Source organism: Indicator indicator, chromosome 4, assembly GCF_027791375.1.
Source record: "Indicator indicator isolate 239-I01 chromosome 4, UM_Iind_1.1, whole genome shotgun sequence".
NCBI classification, from domain to species: domain Eukaryota; kingdom Metazoa; phylum Chordata; class Aves; order Piciformes; family Indicatoridae; genus Indicator; species Indicator indicator.
This window is the reverse complement of record NC_072013.1, coordinates 33,385,493-33,400,163: the sequence shown is the minus strand read 5'-3', so window position 1 is coordinate 33,400,163 and position 14,671 is coordinate 33,385,493. Positions and strand designations below refer to the sequence as shown.

The following is a 14,671-nucleotide window of genomic DNA, read 5'->3' as shown; positions in this document are numbered from 1 at the left end:
AAAGTGGAAGAGAAGAGATTTAGATTGGAAGTTAGGAAGAAATTCTTCTTTATAGTGAGGGTGGTGAGACACTGGAACAGGTCACCCAGGGAGTTCGTGGATGCTCCCTCCCTGGAGGTGTTCAAGGCCAGGTTGGATGAGGCCTTGAGCAACCTGGTCTAGTGGAAGGTGTCCCTGCCCACAGCAGGGCATTTGGAACTAGATGATCTTTAATGGCCCTTCCAGCTCAAACCATTCTATGATTCTGTGAAGGGATGGGAAGCAGTGAAAAATCCCACCAGAGAAGAGAGAGGGGAAAAAAGATTAAAAAAAAAAAAAAAGGAAGAAACCACTGTAAAAATACCCATTAGGAGTGATTTAGTGTGATGCTGCTGAACAGAGGAAGTCAGAAGAGACAGTATCATAGAATCATAGAATGCTCTGGGTTGGAAAGCACCTCTGAAGATCATCTAGTCCAACCCCCTCTACAGTAAGCAGGGGCATCTTCAACTAGATCAGACTGCCCAGAGCCCTGCCAAGCCTCTCTTTGAATATCTCCAGAGATGGGGCCCCAATCACCTCCCTGGGCAACCTGTTCCAGTGTTCCACCATCCTTGTGGTAAAGAACATGTTCCTAACATATCCAGTCTAAATCTAGTCTTTTCTAGTTTGAAACCATTGCCCCTTCTCCTATCACTACAGGTCTTCGTAAACATTTTCTCTCTATCCTTCTTTTTAAGCCCCCTTCAGGTAAGGACCTTAAAGATCATCTAGTTCCAACACCCCTGCTATGGCAAATGGACACCTCCTACTAGAATGATTTTCCTCTTTCTTTCAGCCATATCTTCAGTGCCATTGATCCATGAGGCTCCGCTGATCATCAGCAGCTTCAAATATCAGTATCTTGATTTGTAATCAATAAATGAAGACTTTATGCAAGAAATGGAGTTACCTACAGAAAAAGGCAAAAAAAAAAAAGTATCTGGAAGAGGAGAAGGGGGGTATAGCGTGAATACACACAGGGAGCTGATAAAGAAGCAGCAAAGAGATGGAAAAAAAAGAGATATATCCATGAGAAAATTTGGGCTAAATATGCAGAAAATTATTCTGAAAGATCAGACAGAGAGATAAGAGAGATGTATAGTCGTTTGAAAGATGACAAGAATGAATTCAAAACAAAGGAATTCAGAGTTTCCAGGCAGCTGGAGCATTCATCCTGGCAAGAAATCTTGGAATAGGGTAAACATTAAATATCCTTGGATAGCTAAAAAAAAATACTAAAAATTTGTAAAAAATACTTCATGGAGAAAGGAGACAGCAAGAGAAAAAGAATGAGACCAAAGGTGAGAATGGATCTGCACAAAAAGAGATATTCAGCTGCTGTAGTCATCTAAATAACACGGAATTGGGAAAATGTCCTTTTTGCTCCTCACATGTTTGCAATTATGGGTTGTGTGGCACGCTGAGCAAAAAACATGGTTGAGGGAGCTGCTGTAAATCACCCCAGCAGCATAGGCTGGTGACTCACTGCAGCCTGCTACTATTATGTAATTTTACCTCTGCAGCAAGAGATGCAGGACACACAAGGGAGAGGGACAATGGGAGATTCTGCTCCGATTCCAGCCCACAGTCGGGGCTGCTCTGCTTGGCACAACCAGCTGCTTGTTTCTCCAGCACAGCTGGGAGGGAGGGAGGGGACTGCTGGAACTTGAAGCCATATCATAGAATCATAGAATCTGTTTGGTTCGAAAAGACCTTTAAGATCAAGTCCAAACATTATCTAACTCTACCAAGGCTGGTGCTACACCATGCCCCTCAGCACTACATCTCTGCAGCTCCAGGGAATGGGATTCAACCACCTCCCTGGGGAGCCTGTTCCAGAGTTTGAATCATAGAACCATAGAATTCTTTAGGTTGGAAAAGAACTCTAAGATCAACAACTCCAACCATCAACCTAACACCACCATGGCTATTAAACTATGCCCAAAAGTGCCACGTTCACACATTTCTTGAACACCCCCAGGAATGACGACTCCACCATCGCCTGGGGCAGCCTGTTCCAATGCCTGATCACTCTGTCAGCAAAGAAATTTTTCCTAATATCCAACCCAAAACTCCCCTGGCACAATTTCAGGCCATTTCCTCTTGTGCTATCACCTGATACTATGGAGAAGGGACCAATCCCCACCTCACTCCAACCTCCTTTCAGGAAGCTGTAGAGACCAATGAGGTCTCCCATCAGCTTTCTCTTCTCCAGACTGAACAACTCCAGTTCCCTCAGCTACTCCTCACCAGACCTGTTATCCAGACCCTTCTCCAGCTTTGCTGCCCTTCTCTGGACCCACTCCAGCACTTCTCACAACTCTTCCTGTGTCAGCCGTGAACTGTCCAGAAGGATCCTCAGGGAAGAAGTTCATATTTCTTGCTTAAAATGAGTTTGTTCTGCATTACTGTAGTGTTGCATCACAGAGCTGATGCTGTGCAGAACAGAAGGAGGGAGGGACAAGCAGCGTCCAGGGCTTGCACGCAACTGGGAGGAGGGAACTGACAGCCCTTGGAGACATTCACAGTGTCACCAAAGGGTGGGACAGAAGCACTTAATGAAGAGGCCAGATCTCCTAGGTGCCAGCCAGCCAGCACTCCTGCCCTGAGCTAGTGCCCTCAACTTGCTGTCCTCACAGGCCTCAACACGCTGGAGGGACATATCAGGCTGCTTGGAGAAGGTGTGACGTGTACTCCAAAGCCAACCCACCAAGCCTTGCTGAGGAGCTGAACTGTAGGGACTTTGCAGAGCTGGGACTCTCAACACAGTAATTAAGAGCTGTTACTTAGAAGCGAGATGTCATTTAGCAACAGCACCAGGCAGACACTGCTGTGTGCATGCCGAAAGATGAGGAGCAGGGTCACATCACTGCTGATGATGCAAATGTTCTCACTGTAATCATACAACCAACAGACACCTGCCTCCTGAGTCAGCAGAAGCAACTGTCATCTCTGCTGGCATAATTCTTCAAAAATTCTTATTTCAATAACCTGAGTCCCCAGACAAGGAGAGAAAGCCCCAAGAGAGTGACAGCTTTGTGGAAATCATTCACACCAGAATATGAACTCCACAGGTAAGCAACATCCACAAATCATCAGCTCCTCTGTGTTGACTCCCAGATATCCCTATGCTCCCTAGTTCTCACCAAGCAACATCCACAAATCACCAGCACCTCTGTGTTGATTCTCAGACATCCCATGCTCCCCAGTTCTCAACCACTCACTCCAACCCATTTGACTGAACCTAGTGAGGGTTCAGTCTCTGCTGATGAAAGGGATGCCTTTCCCAGTATACAGGTTTTGCTTAGACTGGAGTTTACTGCCTTTCCCCTCTGTCCTTGTTAAGTTTAACTCCTGAGGTATTTTCCAATCCCCATTTAGATAGCTTGACACAATGACAGCCCTCAACATTTCTGGGGGCGTTGGAGAGGGTGCAAAGCATTACTGCAGGACTTCATCCCACAGCTCTGACACATACAAACCTCCTGCTTTCTTCACCACCCTGCAGACCTCTTTGCCAACCAATTTAAAAAAACGAGAATAATCGTCACAGAATGGCTTAGGTTGGAAGGGACCTTAGAGATCATCTACTCCAAACTCCCAGCCATAGCGTATGGGCAGGGACACCTCTCAAGCAGACTTGGTTCGTCAAGGCCTAATCCAATCTGGTCTTGAACACCTCCAGGGAGGGGGCATCCACAACCTCTCTGGACAACCTATTCCAGAGTCTCACCACCCTCATACGGAAGAACTGCTTCCTAAGACCCCATCTAAACTTACTCTCCCTCAGCTTTAAAACTATCCTTGTCCTATCGCTATACCCTCTTATGAAAAGTCCCTCTCCAGCTTTCCTGTAGGCTCCCTTCAGACACTGGAAGGCAGCTATAAGGTGTCACATCTTTAAGAAGGAGAATGATTTAAACCACACTCAAGCATTCAAACTGTTTTCTCCATACCTCCTTTCTTGGTATTCAAGGAAAGCTGCAATCTGACTGAAAGAATTTCAAGACCCCAAGCACAAAGCTCAGAAACTCGATTCCAAGCAGGAAACAGTTATTTGGAAACAACGATGTTTCCACTAGAGAATTTTACTGCCAAGCATCCAACTGCCAACTGCTAACCACTGATGGTACTGATTAGCTCAACACTGATAAAAAATACTACTGATGGTAAAGTTCTGCCACAGCAGAATAAGCTCTGCAGTAAGTGCCACACAAGTGTCTGGAGCAAATGGTCTAACACCAGAAATGATTTCTCATCTGCCCTGCTTGGATCCTACTTAGAAGCAGTCACGACCAGGGAGACCTTCTGGTGGCCATTCAGTGCTTAAAGGAGCCAATCAGAAAGCTGGGGACAGACTTCTGAGCAGACTTGCGACAGGACAAGGGGTGATGGCTTTGAAGTAAAAGAGGGAGATTCAGACTAGAAAGAAGGAAGAAAGTGTTGATGCTGAGGGTGGTGAGACCCTGTCGCAGGTTGCCCAGAGAGGTGGTACACGTCACATCCCTGAAACCCTTCCAGGTCAGGTTGTCTGGGGCTCTGAGCAACCTGCTCTAGCTGCAGATGTCAACTGCAGTGGGACTAGACTAGATGACCTTGAAAGGTCTGTTCCAAACCAAAGCATTCTGTGATTCTATGTCAACATATACTCTTATTCCTTATTTCCTGCCTCCTTGCCTTATCTAGTTACTGTTGTACACCTCAGCCTGTCATGATCTCATCCCTACTCTCCCTTCTCACCTCTTCCATCTCATTGTTGCTATTTGCCTTCACCTATTTTGTCAAATGATGTGTCCTCCTAATTCACCCCTTTCACAACCTGCCTTCACCTCATGTCACACTCTGCATTACCTTCCAACTAGAAAGTGTGATCTTCCAGCTTCTTTCCTATTCAGAATGTCTCCTTTCCCCACCATAACCCCTTCCTGGTGGTCATCCTCACCCAAGAAACACAATACATGGAAATATAAGCTCACCCACTCTGGATACATGATAGGACAAGAGGAAATGGATTGAAGCTTGAGGAGAGGAGATTTAGACTGGTTATCAGAAAGAAATTCTTTACAGTGAGGGTGGCAAGGATGCTCAGGGAGGTTGTTGATGCTCCCTCCCTGGAGATGTTGTATGGGGCTGGATGGGGTCGTGAGCAGCTTGGTCTAGTGAAAGGTGTCCCTGGCAATGGGGTTGGGACTAGATGATTCTGAAGGTCCCTTCCAACCCAAACCATTCTATGAATCTATGAACAGCAGATTACAAATGCATTACAAGTATGCAAGGTAAAATTAGATCAGATTTGGAGAAGTTACGTTTCATTAAGATGCTGAGCACTCTACATCAGAAGATCTCTGCTTTGCTTTGTGTATGCTCCACAGGCAGGCTGAGCAGCTGGTTGACAGTGGCAGTACCACTCAGGACATGACACAGCACAAGGCGATATCCAATGGTTCTGGCACACTTGGAAACTGAGGAATTCATCCCTGGGTACCTCCCAAACAGATGAAGCAAAGGTGTAATAAGCTGTACACTCACCTCTCCCCAAAAAACAGTGGCAGTGTCCTCTGGAGGTAAGGTGGTGACAGTCTGATGCCATGGGAGGTGGCAGCCAGCAAAAGAGCATAGGAATCAGACATGAGGGCTTGTGGCAGCACCTGGCCAGATGCTGCTCTGTGAATAAAGCCCATGTCTCTCTAAAGTGTCATGCACAAGGGACATAATCCCAAGGCCAACCACATCACACACCATGAGGCAGTGAAGGTGTAAGTAGTACCAAGGTGTTAGTCTCATATTTCTTCAACCCCAGGTGACGCCAACTATAGTTCAACCCCTCAGGCTTATTCTTCTCCATAGCTCACAGAATCCCTAGAGAATTTATCACACAGAGAAGCAGGTTGCTTTGCAAAAATATCCAAAGTCATAGAGTCATAGAATGGTTTGGGTTGGAAGGGACCCTCAAGATCATCTAGTTCCAACCCCCCCAACCACATGCAAAGACACCTCCTACTAGACCATCCAACCTAGTCTTAAATACTTCCAGGGAGGGAACATCCACAATCTCCCTGGGCAACCTGTTCCAGTGTCTCACCACCCTCACTGTAAAGAATTTCTTCCTAATCTCCTGTCTAAACCTCCCCTCCTCAAGCTTTGATCCATTCACTCTTGTCCTATCACAAGTTCTTGTGAAAAGTCCCTCCCCACCTTTCTTGCAGGCCCCCCCTTCAGGTATTGGAATCTTCATCCCTGGTCTTTGCTGTGCTACAGTCATGGCCCAGAGAAGACAAACCTGCATCTCAGCCTGACTCAGCTCTGTGGAATATCAGCCTCTCCACCTGAGATACAAAACAAACATAATACACCAGACCTGGTTCTGAATGTACTGAGCACTGTGCTACACACCTTCAGATTACTATGTTCCCTTTGTACAAAATCCTTTGAACAGTTTCAGCTCCACTTCATGATCCAACCTGAAACAGGTACCTCAGATGGAAAAATCACAATTACTGGACCAAACTAAATCCAGCAACAAGATTCCTCTATAACAATGCAAAAGGTACAGAGCACCACAGATTTCCACCAGCCCTTTGAGTGTCAAGGATCTCTGAGAGTTCTGGTTATCATCACAGCAATATTTACAATGGCTATTAGTATATTTTACAATGCCTCCTTGTTCTTTACGACTACCTGAAAGGAGGCCGGAGTGAGGTGGGGGTTGCTGCCTTCTGTGTACTATCAGGTGAAAGGAAATGGCCAGAAATTGTGCCAGGGGAGGTTTAGGTTGGATATTAGGAAAAATTTCTTTGCTGCAAGAGTGGTCAGGCATTGGAACAGGCTGCCCAGGGAGGTGATAGATTCTGGATGTGTTCAAGAAATCTATGGGCATGGCAGTCTGGGACATGGAGAAGAGAAAGCTCCAGGAAGACTTTACAGCGGTCTTCCAGTACCTGAAGGGGTCTACAAGAAAGCTGGGGAGGGACTTTTTACAAGGGTTTGTAACAATAGGAAGAGATGGAATGGATTGAAGCTGAAAGAAGGGAGATTTGGACTGGGGATTAGGAAGAAATTAACTACATTGAAAGTGGTGAGACATTGGAACAGGTTGCCCAGAGAAGTTGTAGATGCCCCCTCCCTGGGGGGGCCAGGCTGGATGAGGCCTCAAGCAACCTGGTCTGGTAGAAGGTGTCCCTTCTACCTGCCATGGCAGGGGGTTTGGCACTAGATGACCTTGAAGGTCCCTTCCAGCCCAAACCATTCTATGATTCTACAGTTCAATGGCCATGGTGCTGTTAGGCTGATGGTTGGACTCAATGATCTTAGAGATATTTTCCAACCCAAACAATTCTGTGATTTTACAATTTTGTTTATTACCCTTTCCCAGTGAGAATGTTCTGTGGCAGAAAACTAGAGTGGCAAAGAGCTACACCTTTTTGTATTGACTCCCCTCTGGATTCATCTGCTAAACCCATAGAAGGAAGTGGCTTTAGTGTTTCAGATGGTTTTGGCTTCTCCACTGCTGAGTACAGTTGGATTAGTTTCTGAAATAGAACTGGCTCCCAAATTATTTGAAGCATTTGTACTGGGGGAATGCTGGGAAATGTCATTAACGTGCCATAATACTTTTTGTCTAATGCTCTCCAAAGCCTATGCCAAAAAAAAAAAAAATGTGGAAAACACTATTTTGATTCTAGCAGCACAGCTCAAGTATCTGTGGTAGCAGATAGAGCACACTGCACAAAAATTCAACTAAACTGACAGGAACCTTCTGAATAGAGAGTTTGTTTCCTTTGTCTGGAGAACAGACAAAAAAAGGTAAAAGCAGACAAAATAAAACACGCTTTCATGTTGGGGTTTCAGCTTAAGTTGGAGTCTCTTTGCCTACCAACTCACTTGCTACCTGCTGCAGATGAGTAACATGAACAAACCACATTTCATATTTAAGGTTGGTCCAGATGATTCTTGGGGTCCCTTCTAACCTGGCATCCAGCAATTCATCCCCACCAGCACATCAGCAGTTTTTAAGTTTCCCCAGACACTGCCATCCTACTGAATGCTGTTTCTTGCAGCTTTAATTCAAAGCAATCCTCACCTTCTCTGGGGCATTCTCTGCTTCAGAGTCTTTTGTCTTCTGCTCCCAATTCCCCTATGTATTAATCAAGTGTTGAGTTGGAAGCTCTTATTTTTCCAGTCTGCTAATTAATTCCCATCGACGAGCCACCTCCTCCTCTCCAAAAGCAATGCTGTCTGTAACTCACAAACCTGTTTCTCTGGTGACTAACTTAAAAAAAAATATTACCATTCTTTTTCTAGCTGTGCCCTATGCTCTTACAGGAGCTTGTGCTGGTGCTTGGAGGGGCTACCCTCCCAAGGGGACCACCACAGCTGCCTCCCACAGCTTCTGGCACTGGACTGGTCCAGGAATTGATGGTGTTGTGCAAGTAAAGTCATACAAAGCTATTTAAAGTCCTTAAAATTAATCAGAACAGTGAAGTGAGGAGCAGCTGATTGATTTATTTCTTTTTAAAGCTGGAAGATCTTGAACAGCTATGCCTTCTTGCACAGCCAGTAAGCTGCTGCTCAGCCCAGCCACCCTGCAGAGGCTGCAGGCATCCCAGAGAATAAAAAGAATAAACAAGTCAACACATGTTGTGAACCCTCCTTAAAACCAAGAACAACACCCCAACAAGATTCTGTGATTCTATGATCTCTGCCAAGAGGCTGTGGGTGTACAAGCTGTGTGGATGGAGATCAGGTTGGCAACATTTAGAAGATGATGTATTAAAAAACCAAAACCCAAACTGAAAGAAATAGCTTCCATGTGGTAAGTCAGACCAGCAAGGCAATGAAACACAGAACACGTGGTCATCAGTGCTAATTAAAATGGGGATCCTCAGTAGTGAGGACTGACTTTGGGCTGGAGTCTTGTTTTTTTCACTATAGCTCTTAAGAGCAGGGGCTGCTCAGCCTCTAATGGCTTCTGCTATCCCCTCTCAGAGGATATGGCCTCTGCTTCAGTTCAGTTTTCAGAGCACTTCTTCAAACTCACACTAAAACCAGATCAGCTTTATCCTGGCCTTTATCAGCAACAGTGTGGCCAGCAGAAGTAGGGCAAGGATTGTCCTGCACAGTGTTAGGACACTGGTGAATACTGGGTTCAGTTTTGGGCTCCTCACTCCAAGAAGGACATTGAGGTGCTGGAGCAGGTCCAGAGAAGGGAAACAAAGCTGGTGAAGGGTCTGGAGAACAGGACGAGGCCTTGGGCAACCAAGCGTAGTTGAGAGCTGTCCCTGCCCATGGCAGGGAGGTTGGAGTAGATGACCTCTGAAGTCCCTCCCAACCTAAGCCATTATATGATTCTATGATTCATTGCTGCCTACAACTCCCTAAAAGGAGGTTGTAGGGAGGTGGGGATTGGTCTGTTCTCTCAAGTATCAAGCAGTATGACAAGAGGAAACAGTCTCAAGTTGTGCCAGTGGGTTGGACATTAGAAATAATTTCTTCCTTGAAGAGGTTGTCTAGCCCTGGAACAGGCTATCCAGGGGAGCACCACCCCTGGAGGGATTTCAAAGCTGTGTAGATGTGGTGCTGAGGCACAAGGTTTAGTGGTGACCTGGCAGTGCTGTTAACAGTTGAACTTGATGATCTTAAAAACAATTCCATGATTCTAAGTAATCTCTCATTACTTGGTCCCTGTGTACCTTTCAAAACCCTCCTCAGCACAGCAAATTCCGTGTCTCTTTGCTGTGTCAGTTGTTTAGGGTCCTGGCACTTCAGGATGGGAGCTGAAGGACTCTTCTCCTGTGAATGTACTTGCCCAGCACTCATGGGCTATGAAGCAATTAAGAATGTAATATGATGGGTGGAGACACAGAGAGGTAGCTTCCATGGCTGGAGAACTGCAGAGAGTAATCAGAGACTCCTTAGGAAGTAAAATGGAGGAAAATCTGGAAAGTGACTTGACACAGGAGAGACTGGCAGAACTGAGTGTTTTTTAGTTTGGGGACAAGCCTGAAGAGAGATCTAACACCTATCCTTCACAGAGGAGCTAGAGCCAGACTCTCACCAGGAGTGCCCAGAAAAGGGCTGAGAACCATTTCATCTTCAGCCAGCTCTGTTCAACTTCTTTGAACAAAGACCCTGATGTGGGACTGAGCAATAACGGAGGAGATAAAAATCTCCTCTCCTCATTTCCACTCAAGACAATTTCTGATTTCAACTCCCTATGCAGGACTAGGATCAGGCTTCAGCTCACCAAATCTCTTGGGCAGCAAGTGAGCTTCTCCTGCATCTCGTGATTTTAGGAGGAGTAGCAGAAAAAGCATAGGGAAATGATGGTGTGAGCCATCCTCCTCCCTCAGATTGAGTGAGAAAACAGAATAATCAGTAAAAAGCACAGGGTTCTGTTTTTCCTAGTGGTCATCAGCATCACTGCCTGGTCCCTTTACTTCTTCTAACTCAGCCAACCAGCTCCCTGCTGTCACAGAGCTCTTCCTCCCAAGTAACTAGTGATTGAACAAGAGAGAACAGCCTGAGCTGCACCATGGGAGGTTTAGAATCATAGAATCACAGAATTGTTTTGTTTGGAAAAGACCTCTAAGATCAACGAGTCCAACCACCAACCTAACGTCACCATGGTCATTACACCATAGAATCATAGAATGTCCTCCTTAGGCTGGACATTAGGGTTCCCAAACATTGGAACACACTGCTGAGGGAGATGTTTGAGTCCCCATCCCTGGAGGTGTTTAAAAGCTGTGCAGGTGTGGTGCTTGGGGATATGACTTAGTTGTGGACTTGATGATCTTGAACGTCTTTTCCAACTTAAATGATTCTATGATTCTAGAATCTTAATCTTCTCTTTGTGCTAACGCATGGTAACTGCAATGTCTTTTTATGCAACAATGGTAAGGCAGAGAAGAATAAACCAGGCAACAGTGAGCAGAACAGAACCAAAGTAATGGTTCACCTGCAGTGCTTCCTGTCAGCTAACCACTGGGACTACGAAAAACCCCAAATTATTCCTTTGTCTGATGCTTCATAGCCATGTGAAAATAAACATATGGGGGAAAAATGAATATAAAAATAAAAAAATACAGAAAAAAGTAAAACTTACCAGGCTCTAACTTGATTATTTTTACAGCAGCCAGTTCTCCCGTGTGAAGATTTCTAGCCTGAAATTAGAGAAGTAAGAGATAGTTAATGGAGAAAGACCTTGGAGTCCTAGTGGACAGTAAGTTATCCAATGTGCCCTCGTGGCCAGGAGGGCAAATTGTATCTTGGTGTGCATCAGGAGGAGGGTGTTCCACATGTCTAGGGAGGTTCTCCCCTGCCTCTGCTCTGCCCTGGTGAGACCAAACCTGGAACACTGTGTCCAGTTTGGGAATCCCCAGTTGAAGAGAGACAGGGACCTGCTGGACAGAGTCCAACACAGCTACGAGGATGGTGAAGGGACTGGAGAGACCTGGGGCTGTTTAGTCTTAAGAGAAGGTTGAGAGGGGATCTTAACATCTGTAAATATCTGAGGGGTAGGTGTCGAGATGAAGGTGCCAATCTCTTTTTGGTGGTGCCCAGTAACAGGACAAGGAACAACAGGTATAAGCTGGAACAGAGGAAGTTCCACTTCAGCATGAGGAGAAACTTCTTTGCCATGAGGGTGACAGAGCCCTGGAGCAGGCTGCCAGAGAGATTGTGGAATCTCTTTCACTGGAGTCTTCCAAGACCTGCCCAGGTGTCACCATCACCAGAGATAACATTTATTATTTTTGACACAAAACCTGGTGAGTCTAAAACTCAGCTGCTTCATTCTTACCCAGAAGTCTTCTGAACACATGAAATCTGGTTAAGAGGTAGATTATAGAAAACTGAGGGAAAACTGGCTTAGGTGAAATCAATTTGGATAGCTACTTAAACTGAGGATGGCAAGCAAACTTGCCCCTGTGGACTGAACTGAAGGAAGCCACTAGAGAACAAAACATTCTTCTCTTGCACATGGACAAGATGTCATCTTAATTTAACAACAGTTAAAATAAGACCCTAGAAGATGAACCCTTCAGTTTTGTCAACACTTCCAAATCAGGAAAGGAAAAAAAAAATCACCAATAATTGCCCTTTCAAAGTCCTGCAGTGTTCAGCCAAGAGAAGGGTGTCAAAAGGCATGCCAAGGACACAAATATGACTCAGCTGAAGTCAAAGAGAACCTCAAGTGTACAATAGAGCCCAACATCCGAGTCCAACAGATCAAATCACTGAAAGCAGAAACAGATAGTTATCTGCTAACCACAAAGGAAACCTTTACCACCTTTTTAAAGCACTTTCCACCAGAGGTGTTTTTAGACCACAGCAAGACCATTGGTATCTTTCAACATCCAGAAGTATGCATCCAAAGCTGGACAAAGGAGTAGGACTTCTCTGGTACTGCTACACCTAACAATTATAAAACACAGATATTCCCATAAGAGATAAAGCACGCACCTTGGTGAGGCCAGAGAACCTCCACCACCCACACTTCTATCCACAAGCAGCTAAGATGTGCAGGTAAGAAGACTGCACGGCTTCCAGAAGACCAGCTTCATTTCTTAGGTACAAAAAAGAGCATATTCCTTACAGATATTCCATTTCCTTTTTCACCTACTGTCAGGCTGAAGCCCGAAGGAATGGATATAGTCTGCCAAAGGTCTTTGGTATGCAGACTGCTTGGCAGGGACTTGGAGGTTCAGGCAGGAAGAGATCACTGCAATCACTGGTTCTTAGCTCTCACACAGAGCTTCACCAGGTCATGTCCTGATGCTATCCAATATCACCATTAAGTTTTGGCATAGAATCTATAGCCTGGACATGGCCAATTTTGGGTTTCAACCACCAAACGTCATTGGCTGGAATGGAAAGCCCTCCACCAGTTGGTATTTATGAACCAAATGCATCAATAGATCTGAGCCACTCAACCGAATAACAGTTTTCTGTTCCTACAGTTTAATCTTTACAGAATCACAGAATGATAGGGGTTGGAAGAGACCTCTGAAGATCATCTATTCCAATCCCCCTGCCAGAGCAGGTTCACCTACAGCAGGCTGCACAGGAAGGCATCCAGGTGGGTTTTGAATGACGCCAGAGATGGAGACTGCACCACTTCTCTCGACAGCCTGTTCCAGTGCTCTACCACCTTCAAAGTAAAACATGAGGAGGAGCACCCTCTAAACATAAGGAGAAGTTTGCTCTGTTCAAGTCTGTGCCCCTTAACTCTTATTCTACCATTTGACCACATTGAGTTGATGACATCAGGAACACAAAGGCAACTTAACTCCTATTGTACCAGCACCAAAGGCAAAAATTATGAATATTCCCTGGTCTTCAACATCTTTGGATGCTCAGAGGTAGAGGAACCATATTAGATCTTAAGCCTAGGCAGCATGGAGCAAATCACCCAAACTGCTTCCCAATTTGCCTGCAAACACAACTGATGGCTTTTGTTCCTTCAGCTTGGCTTGCACTAGCTTTACACGAGCGCACACATCTCTCTCTGCTGTCACTCTTGGTTTTTCAACTTTTCTGCTCCACACCTGTCAGCTGAAAGCTTGATCAATAATGAATTACTGTTATCTGGCACATCATTAAATATGTAAGAAGATGAGGGCTGAAAACTGTTTCTCCCATGATACAAACTTATATATGAAAACTGTCAAATAAGGATTGCTTGAATCATTTTGAGACATGTTAGTTAAAGAAATTCTCAGCTCTTCTCCTGTGGGGGACCACAGTCTGTGGTTTGCAGTGTCAAGGAAGCCAGGCACAGGAATGCATTACAGCAACACAGCTGGCTTTGTGAATCCAACCTGAGGTGTTACTACAAATGATATTTGACAAAAATAGAAGTTCCCCATAATTTCCCTGATATGAAGAAGTAGTGAATCATCTATTAATTGCTCTTCTTGCCGTACTTCCTCAGTAGACAAAAGGAAATTGAAATAAGGCTAAGAAATTACAGAATCATAGAATCTCAAAATGGTTTGGGTGGGAAGGGACTTTAAAGAACATCTAGTTCCAACACTCCTGCTATTAACCTACCACTGACAAGTTCTTGACTTGCTACTCAGCATGAAAATTAAAACTATAGGATTCTGGCAGAAGGATTGCAAAGCTCCAACAGAAAACCTGCCCTACACAAGAATGGGACGAGAACAAGGGTACATTTGAATGAGGGGAGCCACCCAGCTGTGTTTATTTTCCTCCATTTCAGACACAGAATATATTCACCGGGAAAGAGTAAGGCAGTCTTTTGGTCACCTCTTCTTCAGCTGTCCTACAGCCTGCTATAGGATGAGTGCAATCACAGAGTAACTCCAGCCTGAAAATACCTCATCACCAAGTCCAACCTTCAACATAAGACCACCATGGCCATTAAACCATGTCCCCAGGTGCCATGTCCACGTGCTTCTTGGACACTTCCAGAGACACTGATTCCATCATCTCCTTGGGCAGCCTTTTCCAATGCCTGACACTTTTGCAGTGAAGAATTTTTTCCTAATATCCAACCTAAACCTCCCCTGGCACAATTTCAGGCCATTTTCTCTCGTCCTATAATCTGATACTAGGGAGAAGAGGCTGATCCCCACTTCACTCACAGGATGATAGGGATTGGAAGGGACCTCAGGAGATCATCGAG

General features: G+C 45.2%; 1 protein-coding gene across 1 annotated transcript in view; it reads right to left on the bottom strand.

Annotated features, from left to right (window-relative positions):
- MAP4K5 (mitogen-activated protein kinase kinase kinase kinase 5) overlaps positions 1–14,671 on the bottom strand; it is an 83,915-nt gene that overhangs the window by 43,031 nt on the left and 26,213 nt on the right. Inside the window, exon 2 of the mRNA XM_054400044.1 lies at positions 11,126–11,183. Coding sequence (XP_054256019.1) covers positions 11,126–11,183 — 58 coding nt within the window. The remainder of the gene's footprint in view (positions 1–11,125; positions 11,184–14,671) is intronic.